This window comes from Myotis daubentonii, chromosome 1 (genome assembly GCF_963259705.1).
Source record: "Myotis daubentonii chromosome 1, mMyoDau2.1, whole genome shotgun sequence".
NCBI lineage: Eukaryota > Metazoa > Chordata > Mammalia > Chiroptera > Vespertilionidae > Myotis > Myotis daubentonii.
In genome coordinates this window covers 30,137,284-30,157,545 of record NC_081840.1, presented here as the reverse complement: position 1 = coordinate 30,157,545, position 20,262 = coordinate 30,137,284, and the positions used below count along the sequence as shown (strand labels likewise).

At 43.4% G+C, this 20,262-nt stretch overlaps 2 protein-coding genes across 5 annotated transcripts in view; both read left to right on the top strand.

Annotated features, from left to right (window-relative positions):
• MTHFD1 (methylenetetrahydrofolate dehydrogenase, cyclohydrolase and formyltetrahydrofolate synthetase 1) overlaps positions 1 to 1,002 on the top strand; it is a 60,782-nt gene extending 59,780 nt beyond the window's left edge. For all 4 annotated transcript variants that reach the window (XM_059693714.1, XM_059693731.1, XM_059693723.1 and 1 more), the window contains one exon: positions 757 to 1,002. The gene's annotated coding sequence lies outside the window, so the exon portion shown is untranslated. The remainder of the gene's footprint in view (positions 1 to 756) is intronic.
• A 6,832-nt stretch (positions 1,003 to 7,834) lies between these two features.
• On the top strand, positions 7,835 to 15,318 carry AKAP5 (A-kinase anchoring protein 5). The gene is made up of 2 exons (XM_059693703.1): positions 7,835 to 8,051; positions 12,154 to 15,318. The coding sequence occupies exon 2, from the start codon at positions 12,412 to 12,414 to the stop codon at positions 13,696 to 13,698; it is 1,287 nt and encodes a 428-aa protein (XP_059549686.1). The 5' UTR covers positions 7,835 to 8,051; positions 12,154 to 12,411; the 3' UTR covers positions 13,699 to 15,318.
• The last annotated feature ends 4,944 nt before the right edge of the window (positions 15,319 to 20,262 follow it).

Below are 20,262 nucleotides of genomic sequence, written 5' to 3'. Positions count from 1 at the left end.
GCGTCAATGATGAAAATCCCAAAAATCCTTCTCCAGAGAAAGGCTGGCCTGTGAAAAATGAGAATTAGACTGAACCAACCTGTCTTAGCAGCAGCAAGAGGAATACCCTCCATGTTCACAGGGAAAGACGCCCTACCAAATCCATCCAGGTGTTTCAGGCACATACAGGGTCCCTAGCCCATATCTCCTCTGAGGAAGGGATTTAACCTTGTACTCCAGCAAAATGAGGAATAAACCAAGAAAAAAGAAGACATGGTTCTCAGGAAACTGAGTCCTGATCTAGACAGCAATGAAGTACAAGTGGCCTCGGGTTACAAGTCCAACGTGAAACAGGAGGAGGGAGGCCTGAGAAAGACTAGGAAGAGCTAGAAAAGACTGGGGTATCAAGGGGTCATGCGAACCGTAGTCCTCACCTGAGCAGCCGCAAGGATGGTTACTTACAGAAACAACTGCTCCCACAGCGGAGAGGCTGTGCTTGATGCTGGGGGAGCACATTCCTCAAGAGGCAGGTGTGACGTTGGAAAGGTCATCCTGGCTCATGCCTGGTCTGGCCTGGCAGTGTTCACACAGCCATAATGTAGATGCCGCGCATTGTTTCCAGGTCTTTGGACTGGCCCGCCAGGAGTTGTGGGAAAAGATGTAAATGATCACCGCTTTGGTAGCGCGAGAGGGTGATGGTGTAGTGTGGAAGGGAAGAGGAAACATTTCCGCAGTTAGAGAAAATATTCATTCCTGGTTTTTTTTTTTTCCTTCTAGATTGTCCATCTTCAAGAAGCTACTTTGCAAGTTAGGCTTAGTGTGTATTCAGGCCAATGGGCAGGAGTGTGGAGAAGCCGAGAGAAGTCAGCCCCTGCCTCGAAGATCTTCTGAAAGAAATAGTGGGAATTTCCCCCAAAGCCCTTCTTTGGTCTTAATTCCTATCATCATGTCTAAATGAACATAAAGTATGCACACGTCTATATACTTTACTGAAATTTCACAGAATAAAAGAAAATGATTTTACTATCTTTGTGTTTAAATATAAACTGCAGCATTAACAGACTGCTGCTATCTCTGCTGTCCTGGCTGAGCTTGTTTGTCCGGCATACAGTGGGACTAAAGAAGCAACTTGCAGTATGTACTTTATGATACTGCTCTGTTTAAAGGGGAAAATGGTGCATGCTTGCATATTTCTGGGAGGGCATATATCAGGAGGAGCAGGGTACAAAGGATGTACCTTTTTATCATATCTTTCTATGTTTCTTTTTCAAACTATATTTTTATTGGTTTCAGAAAGGAAGGGAGAGAGAGAGAGAGAGAAACATCAATGATGAGAAAGAATCATTGATCAGCTATCTCCTGCATGCCCCCTACTGGGGATCAAGCCTAAAACCCATGCATGTGCCCTGACCAGGAATCCAACCGTGACCTCCAGGTTCATGAATCAATACTCAGCCATTGAGCCACACCTTTACCCTGAAAAATAGTGCTTACACAGGCTTTTGTCCTGAACTCCCTTGGAATTCTCATTTCTGTCTCAGCTTTAAGACGATTTATTTCTGGAGTCCTCAAGGCTGGTCATGCAGTGCTAACTGTAGGTTAGCCCTTTTTGCTTTATTGGTTCAGCAAATGTTTATTGAGCTTTTACTATGTACCTGAGCTCTACTACCCACAGGACATTTTTTTTGCTCAAATGTTTTTCCTTCTCTGGTTTTCTATCTTTTATCTCTTCTTCCTCTCCCATTTTTTCCTCCCTTTCCCCCCTAGTCTTCCTGCGTTAGATCCTTCCAGAAGTTATTGCATCTTCACGCGTTGGCAAAGCAGTATTTTTCCTGGGGTTTTTGGGTTTTTTTTTTTTTTTTTTTTGGTTTTATTATTTTTAATCCCTTAGGTCAGTGGTCAGCAAACCGCGACTCACAAGCCACATGCGGCTCTTTGGCCCCTTGAGTGTGGCTCTTCCACAAAATACCATGTGCGGGCGCACACATACAGTGCGATTGAAACTTTGTGGCCCATGCGCAGAAGTCAGTTTTCGGCCTGGGTGAAACAAGTATACAAGATGAGTGTGGATGGGAGAGTTGGAAGGGGTCAACCTCAGCTAACGTACCTCAATCAGATTGAGGACGTTTTTAGCAAAAGCCAGCTTAGGAGTACCCTAATTAAGTTACTAACAATGTACCTACCTATATAGTTTAAGTTTAAAAAATTTGGCTCAAAAGAAATTTCAATCGACTGTTGATATTTGTCTCTGTTGACTAATGAGTTTGCCAACCACTGCCCTAGGTTTACATCAGTGTTGTAATTCACTGTTTTATAGCCCAAATAAAGAATGGTGGTACAGCCCAGCAGGCATGGCTCAGTGGCTGAGTATCAATCTATGAACCAGGAGGTCATGGTTCAATCCCGTCAGGGCACATGCCCAGGTTGCAGGCTTGTTCCCCAGTGTGGGACGTGCAGGAGGTAGCCATCAATGATTCTCTCTCATCGTTGTTTCTATCTCTCTCCCTCTCCCTTCCTATCTGAAAACAATAAAAAATATATTTTAAATAAAGAATGGTGGTACTTTGGGGACATATGGCAAAGGGGTCATGAGTGCAGAACCCCTGCTCCCCTTACGTTGTGCACTTCCTGGCAATGGTGCACACAATGGCGGCATCAGTCCTGTTCCAAAGCATCATGCAGACCCTGTTTCTGATGTTTTTTCAAATGTCCTAGAAAGCTTCATCGGGAATGAGCCTTTGGGAATGCAGTTTCGTAAACAAGGGAAGAAAGCAGCCTATTGTCAGACGTGGTGACTTAAAGACCATCTTAAAGGTTTTAGGCTCCTTCCTATCACCAAAGGCCATGTGGGTTTAAATCCTTAATGTTGAGGCCTGGGCAGTGTTGCTAAATGGTTAGAGTGTCAACCTGAGTACTGAAGGGTCATGGGTTTGATGTTCAGTCAAGGGCACATAGCTGGGTTGCAGGTTCCATCCCTGATCACAGTTGGCACAAGCCAACCAATCTATGTGTCTCTCTCACATCAATGTTTCTCTCCCCCTTCTTCCCTCTCTTCCCCTCACTAAAAAGCAATGGGGCCCTAACCGGTTTGGGTCAGTGGATAGAGCGTCAGCCTGCGGACTGAAGGATCCCGGGTTTGATTCTGGTCAAGGGCATGTACCTTGGTTGTGGGCACTTTCCCCAGTGGGGGGTGTGCAGGAGGCAGCTGATCGATGTTTCTCTCTCATCGATGTTTCTAACTATCCCTCTCCCTCTCTGTAAAAAATCAATAAAATATAAAAAATATTAAAAATAAAAAAAGCAATGGAGCCCGGCCGGTGTGGCTCAGTGATTGAGCATCGACCTATGAACCAGAAGGTCCCAGTTGGATTCCTGAAGGCACATGCCCAGGTTACTGGCTCCATCCCCAGTTGGGGATGTGCAAGAGGTAGCCAGTCAATGATTCTCTTTTATCATTGATGTTTCTGTCTCCCTCTCCCTACCTCTCTGAAATAAAAAATGTTTTTAAAAATAAATAAAAAGCAATGGGAAAAATATCCTTGGGTGATGATTTTTAAAAGTCCTTAATGTTGATAGGAAAAATAAACAATTAGCGGGAGAGAAGGTTTTATAAGCCAAAGATTATAAACAAAGCCCTAGGACAATAAATAATGCAAATGTTTCTACTGGGTCTTGCTTGGAGTGAATGGACCATCACCAATGCAAGAAGTTCCTGAGTAGAACTGCAATAGGCCTTGAGTAAAAATTCAAATGTTACAAGTTGCTTTTTTCACTTGGTGATAAATCTTAGAGATCTTACTTCATCCGCACTTTGAATTGCACTGTTCCTGCCCACCAGATGAACTTGCTGAGGTCATGTGGCTCCACAGCCCCTGCTCTTTACCATCATTCTGCCTTTCAGAGCTCTTCCTGCCGGGTTGCACAAAAATGGACGTCCCACTGTGACAGATGGAAAGCTGCCCATTTCACATCCCTTCAGAAGGAAGGGACGAAACAAGGTGGAAGAAGCAGAGGGAAGAAATAAAGAGGCGAAGAAGGCTGCCAAGCAATTATTGATGCCATGGGTTTTATGGAATTGATTCTTCAATCTGATAAGAGGTGTGATAAAGAGGAGGCATACAGAACAAAAAACTGCTGGCTAATTGAAGGCCTGAATTCAAAACCTACAGGAGAATTGCTGCCAGAGAAGGTCCAGTGCCTTTACCTTGGGGCTAAGAGTCCTTGCAGATCACTGGCTTCCCTGTCCTCATTCCTACCCTTCTCTGGGCTGCTAGTAATGCCTTCCCTCCCCATATTCGTAATATTACTGACAGATTGCAGCTTCTCTGATCTGTACCTCAGAAGCTGTTGCTATGCACTGAAGATGTATATACACTCTTAATCCCAAAGAGACAGCATGTATGTGCTGTCAAGTGAGGCAGACGACAACAGAACTACTGTTGCGTTTGTGTTGGCTGGTGCAGCCCTCATGGTGCCTAGGAACAGATCCAACCAGCAGAGAGCTGGAGCCACAGGTTCATTTGATGGTGTGCCAGGGAAGACGGTGTGGAGGCTTCCTCCCAGATCTCTAAAATGGAGGAAGTGTTACCAAAGAGTTATAAACCATTTTTGGTAGCTTCAGGCCCAGGCTGTGGGTGGATAGGAACCAGGATGGGAGAAATGGTATGATCAGTAGAGATCAGATAAATATGTAAGCTCTGTTTTATTGGCGTACTGTATCTGGTGATGCTAACAAGATAAGCTGTAGGTAGGATAATTCCTCATCAGATGGGATAGATATATTTATAGCCTGTTTCTCATTATATAATGAAAAGCTACTAAGGAATAACAGACAATGATAAGGGTAACAGCTTCCTGTCACTTAAGTGAGTTCAGGGATGACATTTCTTTCATGCATGAGATACTGGATACATTTTTTAAAAAAACTAAAATACGGCATTGAATTCTTGTCATAAAGAAAAACCACAGTGCACTATTTTATGTATAGTGGTATATCTGTCAGTGTGTGTGTGTATAGTATTATATCTGTCAGTGTGTGTGAGGGGAGGAGTGTAGAGGTCAGGGATGAGTTATTTGTAATAGGCCTTAAAGAAATCTGCCCTTTAAATACAAAATCAATTCACCTCTAACCTCAAACCACCCTTCAGTTCCCTTTCACTAATCTTTTTTTCTTTTAAGTGGGCCCTGGATGGAGCTCAGTGGTTAGAGCATCAGCCCGTGGACCAAAGGGTCTTGGGTTCAATTTCCGATCAAGATTTTGTACCTCAGTTGCAGGCTCAATCCTAGCCCTAGACAGGGTGCATGGGGGAGGCAACCAATTGATGTGTCTCTCTCACATCGATGTTTCTCTCTCTCTCTCTCTCTCTCTCTCTCTCTCTCTCTCTCTCTCTCTCTCCCCCTCCACCCCCCACCTTCCTCCCCTCCACTCTTTCTCTTAAAAAAAAATCAATTGAAAAAAATATATCCTCAGGTGAGGATTAAAAAAAAAAAAAAGAAAAACAAGTGGAGCCTGGGGGTGAGTGGGGGAGTCAATGGGGAAATGGGAACATCTGTAATACTTTAAAAAAAATTTATAAAGACACATTTTTAAAAAAAGAAAAGCAAGTGGAATAAGATCTACAACTTATTAAGGTGGACTTTATTGTTTTAACCTGTCCCTTGTTTCATTTTCAACTATTTCCTAATAATACAGCTGTGCTACCCTGTCTTCAATAAATAAGCTCATCTTATTTTTGCCGGAAATGTTACAAATTCCCAGATCTCAGTGGGTAATATCACCTCCATTGGTTATGCAGGTATAGATTTCTTTGAGCCAAAGTTCAAAACTGGCAGTAAGCAGGGTTAGCAACCCTCTGAGGATATAAAGGACATATTCAGACTGGTGTTTGCTGAATGAACAGATAAATTGCATTCTTAATTACAACTAAACTAGATGCTTATGGGTTTTCTTGTTTTATAATCCTTGTCTCTTCTATCTATGAATTTAAGATCTTGACAACTTGGCCCTAGCCGGTTTGGCTCACTGGATAGAGCATCGCCCTGGGGACTGAACGGCCCCAGATTTGATTCCAGCCAAGGGCATATACCTTGGTTGCAGGCACATCCCCAGTAGGGGGTGTGCAGGAGGCAGCTGATCGATGTTTCTCTCTCATCGATGTTTCTGACTTTCTATCCCTCTCACTTCCTCTCTGTAAAAAAATCAATAAAATATATATTTTTTAAAAAGATCTTGACAACTTGGATTCAGTTTTGCTATTGTGTTATCACAGTTCTTTCCTTAATGAGCCACTGTGAAAGCTATAGAATCTTACAAAGGTAAAATATATTCCTGGAAAAACATCCAAAAATGGATAACTGAGATCCCCCCCACCCCCCCAGATCATGATCCTACTGAAGAAAAGGGGTGAGTACAGCCGCTGTCCAGTAGTTCTTCCCTCCACCATAACAGGTTCTTCGTCTGGACGGTGTACTTGGGAGGGGCTGGAGGAGGAGGCAGGAATTGAGCATCCTGCAGGACCTCACAGCTGGAGCTCCCACGAATGCCCTTGTAGGTAATATTACATCCGGAGCAAGTCACCCTGAGCTCTCCCAGCAACACCTTTCCTAGGTGTTCATGAAAACAGTGTGTTATGTGTACAAATAAATGCTTGTGGTGCTTTTCACTATGGCCAGCGGCTTGTTTAAGGATTCGGAAAATGGCCATGGCCGGTGTGGCTCAGTTGGTTGGGCGACTCCCGCACCAAAGGTTGCCGGTTCTATACCTGGTCAGGGCACATGCCTGGGTTGCAGGCTGGATCCCGGGGCAGGGAGAGGGGGCGTCCTCTATATTTCTTTCTCTCCCTCACTCTCTCTCTAAAATACATATTTAAGATTCAGAAAATGTATGAAAATACACAACCTAGCCTGGCAGGAAGTAGATGCTGCCTACGCCCTTGGCTCTGATGGGACTGGAACTCCAAGGAAAGCCTCTCCACCCGCCCCGCCCCCGCCCCGCTCAGTTGAGAGGGACAAGGTTAAACGGGCAGCCAGGAATGCCCTGAAGGGAAATATGGGTAACTTGCAAGCTACCTCAACTTATTCTTGGAAATATTTAAGGCATAAAAGACGAGCGGGGCTGGGTTCCTGTGCCCGTCTCACCTTGTGCGCACACAGGGCGCGTCATCTCTACCGGAGGGTCTGGGCTTGGCCTCTGACAGCCCGTTTGGCAATGAGCCACGATGACTTCATTACACCCAAACCCACTCCGAGGAAAGTTTTTTGTTGTTATTGTTTCGATTCGTATATGTAATTTTCTCTCCAAACAAACGAGAGCCTAACACGCTGCACAGGTTTTTATTGATTGATTTGAGAGTGAGAGAAACATCGATTTTATTGTTCCACTTCTTTCTGCATTCATTGGTTCTTGCATGTGCCCTCATCTGGGACTGAACCTGCAACCTTGCCGTATTGGGAGGACGCTCTAACCAACTGAGCTGCCCGGCCAGGGCCCACGCTGCACTTGAAGTCCTGCTTTTAATATGTTCTATCTGCTGTGTCTTTAAATATTCGGTTTGGGATGGTGTGGGGTTTATAATGAGAATGCCTATCATTTGAAACCAGATTCTGCTACTTTGCGTCTCAGAAAATGTGGGGCTCCCGACTCGGGTCCCCTCCCCATCCGCCGGCTCTCTCGATGGTCCCCCTGCCCTTGCCGGGATGTGGACGCGTGGCAGGGTTCCCGCCCGGGCTCGGAGCTGGAGGTCTGCTCCCACCTGCTGGGTGGACCTATCGCAGGTGGCCCCGCAAAGCCCCGCGGAGCCCCGCCTCCCCTCTCCCCTCCCCCCTCCCCGCCGCAGCCCCCCGCCCTGGCCCCGCCCCGCGCCCGCTGCTCCGCGCGCATTGGTGCCGCGGGCTGTCAGTCCCTGCGCTCTGAGGAGGGGGCGCCGCCGGGCTGCGGTCCCACTGCGGAGGGCTGCTGGCTCCGGGCGCGACCGTGGCTTCCCGGCTGCCTGGGTGCCCGGCCCCGCCAGCGCTCGCCCCTCTCCCCCGCACTGAGCAGCAGGGACCCCTGGCCACGGACCCCGGCGCCATCGGTAAGTGAAGGAGGGCGAGGAGGTGGCGGGAGAAGAGGGTGCGGGCCAGTGTCCGGTCCGCTGACCCTGCGCGGCGTGGTGGGCGGGAGGAGCCCCTGAACCCCGGAATCTGCGCCCCCGGAGATGGCCGGTGTGAGACCCGGGAAGGTCACTTGTCCATACGAAGCCCCAGCCCGCGCGACCCTCATCGGTTCTGCCCAACCTACCCTCTTCCTCGCAGCTCGCCCTGGAAGCATGGGCTGCGGTAGGTTTCTCCTTCTTCGCCCTTTATTTGAGAGGAATGGGTTTGGGTTCCTGGCATTACGGTTGTGCAGAGAGCTTGAAGCTGGGTTATCTGTCGCACGCCCCCGGCACTTTCCTTTTTGAGTTTATCCTGAGCTTAGCTCCTGCCTTAAGGCTCCTCCAGCCGCATGAGACGCCCTCCTCCGGAGGAAGCTCCGCGGTCCGCAGCTGCCGCTGGGGAGTCAACTGCTTTCCCGGGAGTCACTGCTTCCCCGGGAGTCACTGCTTCCCCGGGGAGTCACTGCTTCCCCGGGGACTCACTGCTTCCCCGGGGAGTCACTGCTTCCCCGGGGAGTCACTGCTTTCCCGGGGAGTCACTGCTTTCCCGGGAGTCACTGCTTTCCCGGGGAGTCACTGCTTTCCCGGGGACTCACTGCTTTCCCGGGGAGTCACTGCTTTCCCGGGGAGTCACTGCTTCCCCCCGGAGTCACTGCTTTCCCGGGGACTCACTGCTTCCCCGGGGAGTCACTGCTTCCCCCCGGAGTCACTGCTTTCCCGGGGACTCACTGCTTCCCCGGGGAGTCACTGCTTCCCCCAGGGAGTCACTGCTTTCCCGGGGACTCACTGCTTTCCCGGGGAGTCACTGCTTTCCCGGGGAGTCACTGCTTCCCCCCGGAGTCACTGCTTTCCCGGGGAGTCACTGCTTTCCCGGGGAGTCACTGCTTCCCCCCGGAGTCACTGCTTTCCCGGGGAGTCACTGCTTTCCCGGGGAGTCACTGCTTCCCCCAGGGAGTCACTGCTTCCCCGGGGACTCACTGCTTCCCCGGGGAGTCACTGCTTCCCCGGGGAGTCACTGCTTTCCCGGGAGTCACTGCTTTCCCGGGGAGTCACTGCTTTCCCGGGGACTCACTGCTTCCCCGGGGAGTCACTGCTTCCCCGGGGACTCACTGCTTCCCCGGGGAGTCACTGCTTCCCCGGGGAGTCACTGCTTTCCCGGGAGTCACTGCTTTCCCGGGGAGTCACTGCTTTCCCGGGGACTCACTGCTTTCCCGGGGAGTCACTGCTTTCCCGGGGAGTCACTGCTTCCCCCCGGAGTCACTGCTTTCCCGGGGACTCACTGCTTCCCCGGGGAGTCACTGCTTCCCCGGGGAGTCACTGCTTTCCCGGGGACTCACTGCTTTCCCGGGGAGTGCTCGCTCTTTCCTCCGCGCTTCTCCGCTTCAAGGGAAAGGGGGCATTAGCCTTGCGATTCTATCAGGAAATGACAACAGGAACTTTAAGATTAAGGAAGAGTCACTTGCAATCTAACATTCTGCAAAGTTTTAATGTCTGCAGACTGCATTTTCCCCATTGCAGTTAGGTTTTTGTGTGGGTATGTGTTTTATTTCTACAGTGTGATAATCATACAAATGAGCTTCTAAATTCCTACACATGTTATCATTTCAGTATTTCTGTTAGTTATACATCCTCTGGTTAATAAAAGTTTTCAGGAGCTGAGAACTCACAAGAGGTGAAAAGACTTAAAGCTCTAATCAGCTGTAGTTCTAGTACTTATGGAAGCATTAAGTGAGGAGGGACACTTTTAAATGTTCATATTTAAGCGCCATTTTTGCTGTGAGGACTGTCTTTCTGTCAGAGGCATGTAGTATGTAACACCCAACCTTAGGGAATACTTAGATCATAAACTGATTTTCAGAGTTCCAGTTCCTTATGTGGTTCATAGAATCAAGAACTTTAACAGTAAAACCTTCAACAGTGAAAGATTTACATAAAAATAGCCCCAGGGATGCGTCCCTTTGCTTATTTTAGGACATCCATCAACTGAAATGCATAGGATTTTTGTTAGATGATCACCTCGACCTCTGTTCATCGGTACCATCATACCAATCTGTGGATTAATTTTTAAACATGCCTTTATATTTAAATGTAACTAACCAGTTTGCCAGTTGTAAAGTTTATTGTTTACATTTGGCTTTTGAATTAGTTCCAGAACCAAGAAAATAAAATCTAAGGAATTTCAACAGCTGAATTTTAAAAATAGCAAGAACTCAGACTAATCTTGATTCAATTACGAGTTGATGGGCTACATAATCTATATTTATAAAAGCCTAAGCAACCGTTCGACCGGTAGCTATGATGCACACTGATCACCAGGGGGCAGATGCTCCGACCAGTAGGTTAGCTTGCTGCTGGGGTCCAGCGATCAGGACTGGGTGAGATGGACCAGACACACCCTGGAGCCCTCCCGCAGCCCCTTCCCGGCCCTGATGTGCACCAGTGGGGTCCCTCAGCCTGGCCTGCGCCCTCTCGGCCTGGCCTGGGACCCCTCAGGGGATGCTGGAGAGCCAGTTTCGGCCTGATCCCCGCAGGCCAGGCTGAGGGACCCCACCAGTGCACGAATCCATGCACTGGGCCACTAGTGGTTAAATAACCATTAAACATTTTAAAATTTTTTGACTAGTGAATGTAGTGCAGATTAGCATCTTTAAACAGTTCGTTTTTCTGATGAAACTCTCAAAGCCCAGTTTCAGAGCATGGGTTTCAGGCACAATATTCAGTTGAATCTGAGCTCTGTTATCTACCAGCTGTGTAATCTCGGGCAAGTTGCATAACCTCTCTAAGCCTGTTTCTTGGTCTGTAGATGGCGATACCACCACCTACTCACTTTGTAATGTGGGGAGGATTAGAGATGTATATAAAAGTGCTTAGCACTGCCTAAGACACAGAAGTTGCTCAATAAATGTCAGCGATTACTATCATTTGCTCTTACTGACCTTCAACTATGAGCTCATTATGGAAAATGTTTGAACAGCAAATACTTAGAAAAAATTTATACAACTAAATTTAAGAGTGGCAAATCATAGTAATGTTACATTTCCCCAGAGTATGTATGAAAAGTAGCACTTCCTTGATGGAATTTACATTTTTAGAACAGAAACCTTATGGTATAATGGAAAGAGCATTGGAGAGTCCAGGTCTTTAGTTCTAACTCTGGCTATGACCTTACCTAACTATATGGCTTTCCACAGGCTAACTGTCCATTACCATGCTCAATTTCTTCATCAGACTGGACTTGATTAATCTTAAATAATCTCTAAAATCCTATTCAGCTTCAGAATTCTTTATTGCATGTAATAAAAATTACACTAGCTTGCTTATCACTATCATTCTTTGTCTGTTTAACTTGGAATTCAGAGTCATAAACAAGTCAAAAAGATAGCACAACTTGGCCCGTGTAGCTCAGTTGGTTGAGCATCCACTCATGCATCAAAAGGTCACCAGTTTAATTCCTTGGTCAGGGCATATACCCAGGTTGCAGGTTTGAACCCCGGTCAGGGTGCACACAGAAGGCAACCAGTTGATGTCTCTCTCGTTGATGTTTCTCATTGATCTCTCCCTCTCCCTTCCTCTCTCTCTCAAATCAATAAAAATATTTTTAAAAATAATAACATCAGATTTGTAGAAACAATCCAAATTGAAGTTATAACTAGAGCAGAATATATTTACATTGAAATTTTTCTGACAAGGCAAAAGTTAACCCCCAGACCTGGCTGATATAGTTCATTTGGTTGGAGCACTGTCCCATGCACCAAAGTGTCCCAGATTTGATTCCTAGTCAGGGTACGTACCTGGGTTGCAGGTTCGAACCCCAGTTGGGGTGAGTATGGGTGAGTATGAGGCAACCTATGTATTTTCTCTCTCTCTAAAATCTTTTTTTTTTTAAGTTAACACCAATTTTTATTCTCCATTTTCAGTCAGTTATAATATGGGAAACATGCCTGGTAGAATCATACACATTCAATGAAAATTGTCTGTAGAAAACAGGCTGATGGTGAAATAAAATATTTTATCTTCTCTCACCTCTCTCTTCTCTTACCAGGTTAATCTTTAACTAAAACAAAGTCTATCAAGTAAAGGGCTCTCATGAAGAAATTGGAGAGAAAATACAAGTAATAGAGAAACTAAGCATTTGCATACTGGAGAATCCACCTCAAACAACTGTATGGAATAAGATGAAAGGAGTGACTACATCTGGAAGAAATTTTGCTTAGGATGACACTTTTGCCCAGCTTCTTGTCATAAACGGCTGCTAAGGAAGAGAGAATATCATTTTCGAGAGAAGGAGTGTATTGTAAAAATGGAGACCCCAGTTTCTGACATTCAAGTAGAAAGCAAGGATGAGACGAGATCAGCAGAAGTTAGAGCTCATGATGAGAGGCAGGAGGGAAAAGCATCAATGCTTTGCTTCAAGAGAAGAAAGAAATCAGCCAAAGCAATGAAGCCCAGAGCCGACTCCGGAGCTGCGGACGTGGCCAGGACGTGTGCGTCAGGAGCTGGAGCTTCGGAGCAGCCACAGCCCCCAGGGGGGGCCTGGGCCTCAATAAAACGTCTTGTGACACGCAGGAAAAAGTCAGGTTCTTCCCAGCAGCAAAAGCCCGCTGAGGCCAAAGTGCAAACTGAAGTCAGTGCCGAGGATGCTAATCTTCCCAAGAAAAAGGCAAAATCCAGACTTAGGATTCCCTGCATAAAATTCTCAAAGGGGAAGAAAAGACATAATCATTCCGAAATTATAGAAGATGCAGACTGCAGCATCAAAGTTCAGGGAGAGGCTGAAAGGTTGGATACAAAAACTCCAGCCAAATCGGATGACCAGGCAACAAAGACCAAGTTGACCCAGGAAGTAAGTGGAGAGGTCTCACAGAAAGGGGGTGATGAGGTCTGTGAACCAAATGTGAGCAACCGCAGAACTTCTCCTGGAGAGAATGTGATTTCAGTAGAACTTGGGTTAGAAAAGGAGCATTCTGCTATTCAAACAGGAACTCTAATCCTTGAAAAAGACATTGAAACAACTGAGGAAACCCCAAGTATCCAGCCCCAGCAAACAAGCCCACTGGAAACTTCAGAAACAGAACATCAGCTGCCAGTGGTTTCTGATGCTCCCCGCTCTCCTGCAATCCCAGATCAACAAATTGCGGAAGAAGCCAGAAACAATGTCCTAGAAAGTGAACCAAATGGGAAAGACCATGAAAGTGGAGAGATTGTAGCTGAAGAGATTAAGCCAAAAGATAATGAAGTGAGCCAGGAATCAGATTTTAAAGAAACGGAGATCAGTGCAGAGAAACCCAAACCGGAAGAAAACAAAAAAATGGAGCCCATTGCTATTATTATTACAGACACTGAAATCAGTGAATTTGATGTCAAGAAATCTAAAAATGTCCCTAAGCGATTCTTAATTTCAATGGAAAACGAGGAAGGAGGGGGTTTTGCTGAGTGTGGTTTTGAGGGTAGAACTTCAGAACAGTATGAAACACTCCTAATAGAAACAGCCTCTTCTCTTGTCAAGAATGCTATCCAGTTGTCTATAGAGCAGCTGGTTAATGAAATGGCCTCTGGTGATAATAAAATAAACAGTCTTCTACAGTGACTCCATTTCCAGATCATGGGAGGGGCAAGAAGTTTAACAATGAATTATTTTCCATAATTGTGGCATTTCTTACTCATTAACAAATGAGAGATTTTCATCTGTGGAATTTAAAGGTACCACCTCAGCCCAGAAGTGTTGAAGACTTAATAAAGTTTATGAAACTCTGCCTACCACTAAAACGCAGCTACTTCTGGATTGGAGGAAGTCAGCGTGGATCACAATAGCAAAGTGACATAAAAGGAGTTGCTGAAATGGCATATGAAGATGTATTGATTGAGCACTTACAATATGCCATAATCTCTTTTTGGTCCTCTGATGTCACAAAGCCTGGTTTCCTTCTGATAGTTGAACTCTGTGTACAGGTTAACATTACATTTAGTTTTCAAAAACTTTTTGTTACAGTGCACATTTATCTTGTTTAAAACAATGAATAAGGTGAGCTTTTTTTTGGTGTGAATGTGTTATTTATAGTTGTTACAATTCTAAGCAGTAGTCTTACCTTTAAAAAAATTGCATTTTCCCAATTTTAGCAGAATGTGCAGAATATGCATAGTTGAACTTTAAACATGAGTGGTCTCTAGTCTTGCTCAAGTCCCTCACAAAAGCCATTCACAAATGTATCCAACAGGCAAATCATTACCAAGCGCCGGGCTGTGGGAACACAACACGGAGAGCATTCTCCCTCGCCTCCTTCCTTCTGTCCCAAACAGACTTGTATAAATCCATGTCTGCAGGGGATCCTCCGATGAAAAGGTTCAAAACAAACAAACAAAAAACTAACAGCAAGAGCAAAAAGAAAAAGAGTGGAATGTCACTTTCCATCCGGGAGACGGCAAACTTCCCAGGTAACAAGTCACCACAGAACAAGATTCCTGTTGCAGGCTTTCTGCTCCCAAGACCTCACTCCTCAGCCCTCCTCAGAGCGGGGACAGTGACCCGAAGCCAGTCTGGCAGCAGAAGTCCTAGGAAGTCTTAATCAGTAAAAATATTACTCCTGACCAAGGATGAGCCAAGTACAAGGTTGAATAGAAAGTAAAACATTATTGCTAAAGCACATTATATTTTAAATGTCAGTATTCTTTCATCGTGCTTGTGTTTTGAGAGACACCAGGAAAAAACATTTCACATGGACATTGGAAATTACATTTTTCATCATTTTTTTTACAGTACAGCTAATTCCTTACCAAAAAAAAAAAAAAAAGAACTTATAACAATGAGAAGGGCTTATTTGCATTTTATTCAGTTATTGAAATCATCGATCTAATCAGTGATTGCCATCCTTTTTGAAAAAGGGATTCTATTTCAATCTTTTCTTGTGGCCATAATACTAGAATACACTTCCTTACCTCTCAGGTTAGGCTTCAGACTGTACAGTCCCCCACTGTTTAAATTGACTGACAGTGTTACTCTGGACGTAGATAAGCAAGGAAGAGCTTTCACTGGAGTTGTATAGTATTTGCTAAAGAGCATTTGTACATTCCTAGAAAAAAAAATGTACAGTAGATGATTTTAAATGATCCTGTGACTTCATGAATTATTTATGGATTGCATATAGAAAGTATGTGCTAATTTGTCCTGTAGAATCTCCCTCCCTCCCTCCCTCCCTCTGTTCTTTCTTTCTTTCTTTCTTTCTTTCTTTCTTTCTTTCTTTCTTTCTTTCTTTCTTTCTTTCTTTCTTTTCTTTTTCTTTCTTTTCTTTTTCTTTCTTTTCTTTTTCTTTCTTTTCTTTCTTTCTTTCGTTGAGACCTCTGGCAGAAGAACCTAATCTGACTTTGGAACTGAACTATTATCAGTAAGATTCTTTGCTGAAAAGCATGCAGATTTTCCTATCTTCATGCTTGTATAAACTGGGGGGGAACCCACCCAAATCCTTTCGTTTAACAAGACGAAAAGTGGATTTTTCAAAACACATGACCCAAAACACCAATTTCTTTTATTTGTCTAACTTTTAAACATTTTTTTAAAAAGATGGCTGAGTCATCCTCCCTAAAAATATTTCTTTTTCGTTCACTATATGTGGTGCTAATGGACGTGGACAGCTACCAGCAAATATATATTTAAAAGTGAACAATTTAAAAAACCTGACTAAAGTTTGGTACATTTTACAGTGTTTTGAGGACTCCTGCCTTCATTTACTGCAAGATGGCTCAAGCCAATACCTAGCATTGTAAGTTTTTAATCTCTCATAATTAAGCAAAAAGTACATCACTTAGTTATTGAAAATATTTTGAAAGGTTTAGGTGTATTCATTTGGGAGTTTTAAAACTGGATACTAGGTAAATATGTGTAATGAACTTTTTTTTTTGTTAAGGAAGTAACCTTTTATCTAGTGCTCTGTTTCTCCCCCTCACACTGTGGTTTGATATATATTTTTATTAGAATGTATTACAATGGATTGTTTTTATGACGAGTGTACTCTACTTACATTCATTCTTAAGTGATTTCTTCTCAATCTTTGCTACTGGAAATATCTGGTGAATTAATAAGTAGGATTCCAGTTTGAAAAAGGAATCAAGATATTAATTGGTTTCATTCTGATTATATCTTCCACGTGCTAAATCCTACTACAGTGAATTCTAAGGTGATCCACATTGTTTTGTTGTTATAGAAATAATTAGGAATCAGATGACTTAGAAATCTCTCAAAACTTTTTATTATAATGGTATTTTAAGCAATTTGATTGTATATGTAAGACATTAAATGAATAGAAATAGGTTCTTATTCACTCACAATCCTTTAACAATATTAACATGATCATTTAAAATGCAATTTATAGCACATTTTCATTTAAATTTGCTGTGGTCGAAGTGTCTTTAGTGAACATTTATTAATTAGTGGGATTCAGTTTCTCTTTGAACTCAGAAGTTTAAAAGCTGGTTGGCTTACTGGATACTTGTTAAGTTTTCAGCATTATCCTCCCCCTTTTAAGAATCAAGTGTTAATTCACTTTGCTTTACAACCCAGAGAATATGAAAACTCTCCTGTATTTTATGTATCATTATTCACTTAATACTTTCTTACAGTACTTTATAGGATATAAAAACAGCACCTGGTAACACTTAGATAAAGGTAGCAGAAAACAAAAGAACTTTCAACAGAAATCATGTTCCCTGCCACCTCCTCCACTTTAAAGAATAATGAACACGTGGCACATATGGAGTTCTTCAGAAAAACTGCATCATTTTCTTCCAAGGTAATCTATTTGACAGCTCGGAGTCTGTGATGATCTTAATTGGTCTATTTAGTGGAGTCTTAGAAACTCTGATTTATTTCTGCGAGGCTGTTTTTTCACCAGTGCGTGCAAATAGCCTTCCCACTAAAGGCTTTTAAAGATATGAATCATAACAGGGCATGCAATTCCGAGTTAACTTCATAAATTTCTAACTTCAAGTTGCCTTATTTTTTGCAGTTAAGAAATACGTTTTTCAGGGTTAATAGCAGAATTTTTAAAATAATTGTTAAACTTTAGAATCCTATTGTTTGAAAAGATCCTTTTAATGTCAGCTTTATTCAACTGTGTAAAAGTCTTTCTAATTTTATCTGACACTTAATACATCAGTTGACTTTCCTGCCCATCATTTAAGGTTTAGAATTCTTTACAAATGCCTATGTTTTATTGTATGACATGAAGTTTCTTATTTTACAGAATTCAAAATTTCAATGCATAGATTTTATGGTACATTTTTTAAAAGAATTTTTGTAGTGATCTCTATTTAGTTATAAAAATGTAACAGAAGGAAATTACATCAAATTTGGGTGTCCTGATTAAATTCAATTTGATGCAACGTGTGTGGGGTATAACATATGCCAAACACTTTGATAAAGGGGACAGGCTGCCTGCCCTCCAAGAGCTCATCCAAGGGAGCAGTACCATCAGACCCTGGGACAGGAGTGAAGGCAGAGGGCCCAGGTAATGAATGCAGCATTACAAGTGCCATGGAGGGGAGAATAAAGAGAAAAACAATTTTATCTGGTGTGGGAGGTGGTCATAGAAATACAGGGGCAGCTTGAAAGCATTCCGTTTCTAACTAGTTAAACAGTATATTCCTTCTGGTGTGTGAGCAGGTGCAGAAAAATGCCTGCATAATGTTACATATTTATAGTAGTTCTTTGTCTGTAAAATGTTAAGTGGGTGAGCTGTTATAAAAAGTTCCATATTGTATTTCTCATTAAAATTAGTACTATATTACTGTGGGTCAGATGCTGATATTCAAGAAATAATCCTCTAGAAAAAAGGTTTCAACCTGAATTAATATGTGTACTGACTATTAATATAGAATAAATGTTATATTGGCTCATGTTTATTTTACTTATTCAAGTCTTTGAAGACAAGCATGGTGTATTACTTTCATTTCCTAAAACTGTGAAGATCACACTGATGAAAATACTGAATTTACACTACAAAAAAGTTCTACTCTGCTGATTGGGTGTGGGACAGACTTTACAATGACATGCCTAAGGGCCCACCTCCAGCAAAGACACTAACACCTAAACCTTGAATTCAATTTCATTGACCTGATTCCATGGAAAGGGCAATTCTGACTGGTGTCTCCTATGAATTTGACAGAAGTGTGCTTGTTTTCATCACCTCTTGCTATATTCATTGTTCCTACTTTATATTAAACTACAAATTATTAATAATCTTTATGGCTTTCTAAATAACTAAGCAATCTTGACGTGAAAATGCTTAAATTATTCAGATGATGCCTGCTAAAGCAGAGTGTTTCAAAAGTTCTGAGTGTTGCCATGGCCCGTGTTCTCAGTGGTTAGAGTGTTGGCCTGCACAGAGCAGGGTCTCGGTTTCCATGCCAGGTCAAGAGAACGCACCTGGGTTGCAGGTTCGAACCCTGGGTTCGTGCAGGAGGCAACCAATCGATATGTCTCTCTTTCTCTCTCTCTCTCTCCCTCCCTTCTATTCTCTCTAAAAATCAATGGGAAAAATATCCTTGGGTAAGGATTAACAAAAAACAAAATAAAAGTTCGGAGTGTTCTGAAGTTTATGAAGACACTGATTTTATTCCCCTCTTGTTGACAATCCTGTTTTTTCTTAAACACAGCCCAATAATAATAATTGAACTCTATGAGATAGAGTTGGTAGTGTCTTAAAAGTCCTAAAACTAAATCTTGCACCAAAGCAAAATATTTCATTAATGTACCAATACTATACATAGGTATTTAATATTTCACATTTTGTAGAATTTTAAATCTCGTTTTTCTAATATAAAAGATACTCTACCTTGTGCAAAACTTGTCCTCACAGGCAATTCTAATTTTCTTTTTAGATGTACCTTTCATGCTGAAGTCTGGAGTCCCCAGCCCCTTTGTGAATATCTAACTTTTTATTTTCTCTCTGAAGGCTTAAGATCTGCAGGGGTTGCCCTAACCCAGGGGTGGGCAAACTTTTTGACTCAGGTCCACAATGGGTTCTTAAACTGGACCGGAGGGCCGGAACAAAAGCATGGATGGAGTGTTTGTATGAACTAATATAAATTCAAAGTAAACATCATTACATAAAAGGGTACGGTCTTTTTTTTTTTTTTTTTTTTAGTTTTATTCATTTCAAACGCCCCGCGGGCCGTAGTTTGCCCACGGCTGCCCTAACCGGTTTGGCTCACTGGATAGAGCTTCGGCCTGCAGGCTAAAGGGTCCCAGGTTCAGTTCCAGTCAAGGGCATGTACCTTGGTTGCAGGCATATCCCCACTAGGGGGTGTGCAGGAGGCAGCTGATCGATGTTTCTCTCTCATCAATGTTCCTAACTCTCTATCCCTCTCCGTTCCTCTCTGTAAAAAAACCAATAAAATATATTAAAAAAAAAAAAAAAAAGATCTGCAGGGGTTAAGCTCCTGAGCTTAGGAAAGAGAGTACTTATGTGTCTTTGTGCATGAGCACACATCCACAGAAAATCCTGAGCAAGGCTGGCCAGGGGCACCATGAACAAGTAAGAAAAACCGAGGGGAGGGGCGGGGGAGGGTGCAGTGAGTGGCCCAAAGCTTGGAAAACTCCCAAACTGAAAATTGTCTCCATAAATGCCAGCCTATCGTAACAGCAACAGTACCAATGTCCAGCATTTTCTGCACATTTGCAAGACAAGACACATCTCCCCATGACTCATTTGGTGGCTAGACTCAAATAGGACTTAAGGTCTTATCTTGATGACAGTGTAATTATGGAGCAGGAATTAAACCTGTCATATACTGCTCACAGCTATACTTGTGGGCTTAACCCCAGGCCTTCCACTTCTGCACTCCTGGGAAATGGGGGGCCACAGGGGAGCACAAAAGCAGATACAGCCATTTGTACACTTGTACTCAAACCTTTTATTCCCAAATCCCTACTTTGACATCTGTACCTTTAGGTCATAGGTCTGGTCAGTATGGCTACAAGTTGGTCTCTGGGCCATATCTGTTATCAGTCACAACCACAACTAATGCAGCTACTGGCATCCATGCTCCGATCAAATAGCCTCCTTTGAAAACTACAGTGAGGATGTTTCACGTGGAATAGCTATTTGCAGCATAAAGTCAGAATATCGCGTCTCTTTACACAGATCATCCCAAACCAGAG

Excerpts from the sequence above, each read along its gene's own strand:
- AKAP5 (XM_059693703.1), top strand. The coding sequence starts at position 12,412 with ATGGAGACCCCAGTTTCTGACATTCAAGTAGAAAGCAAGGATGAGACG.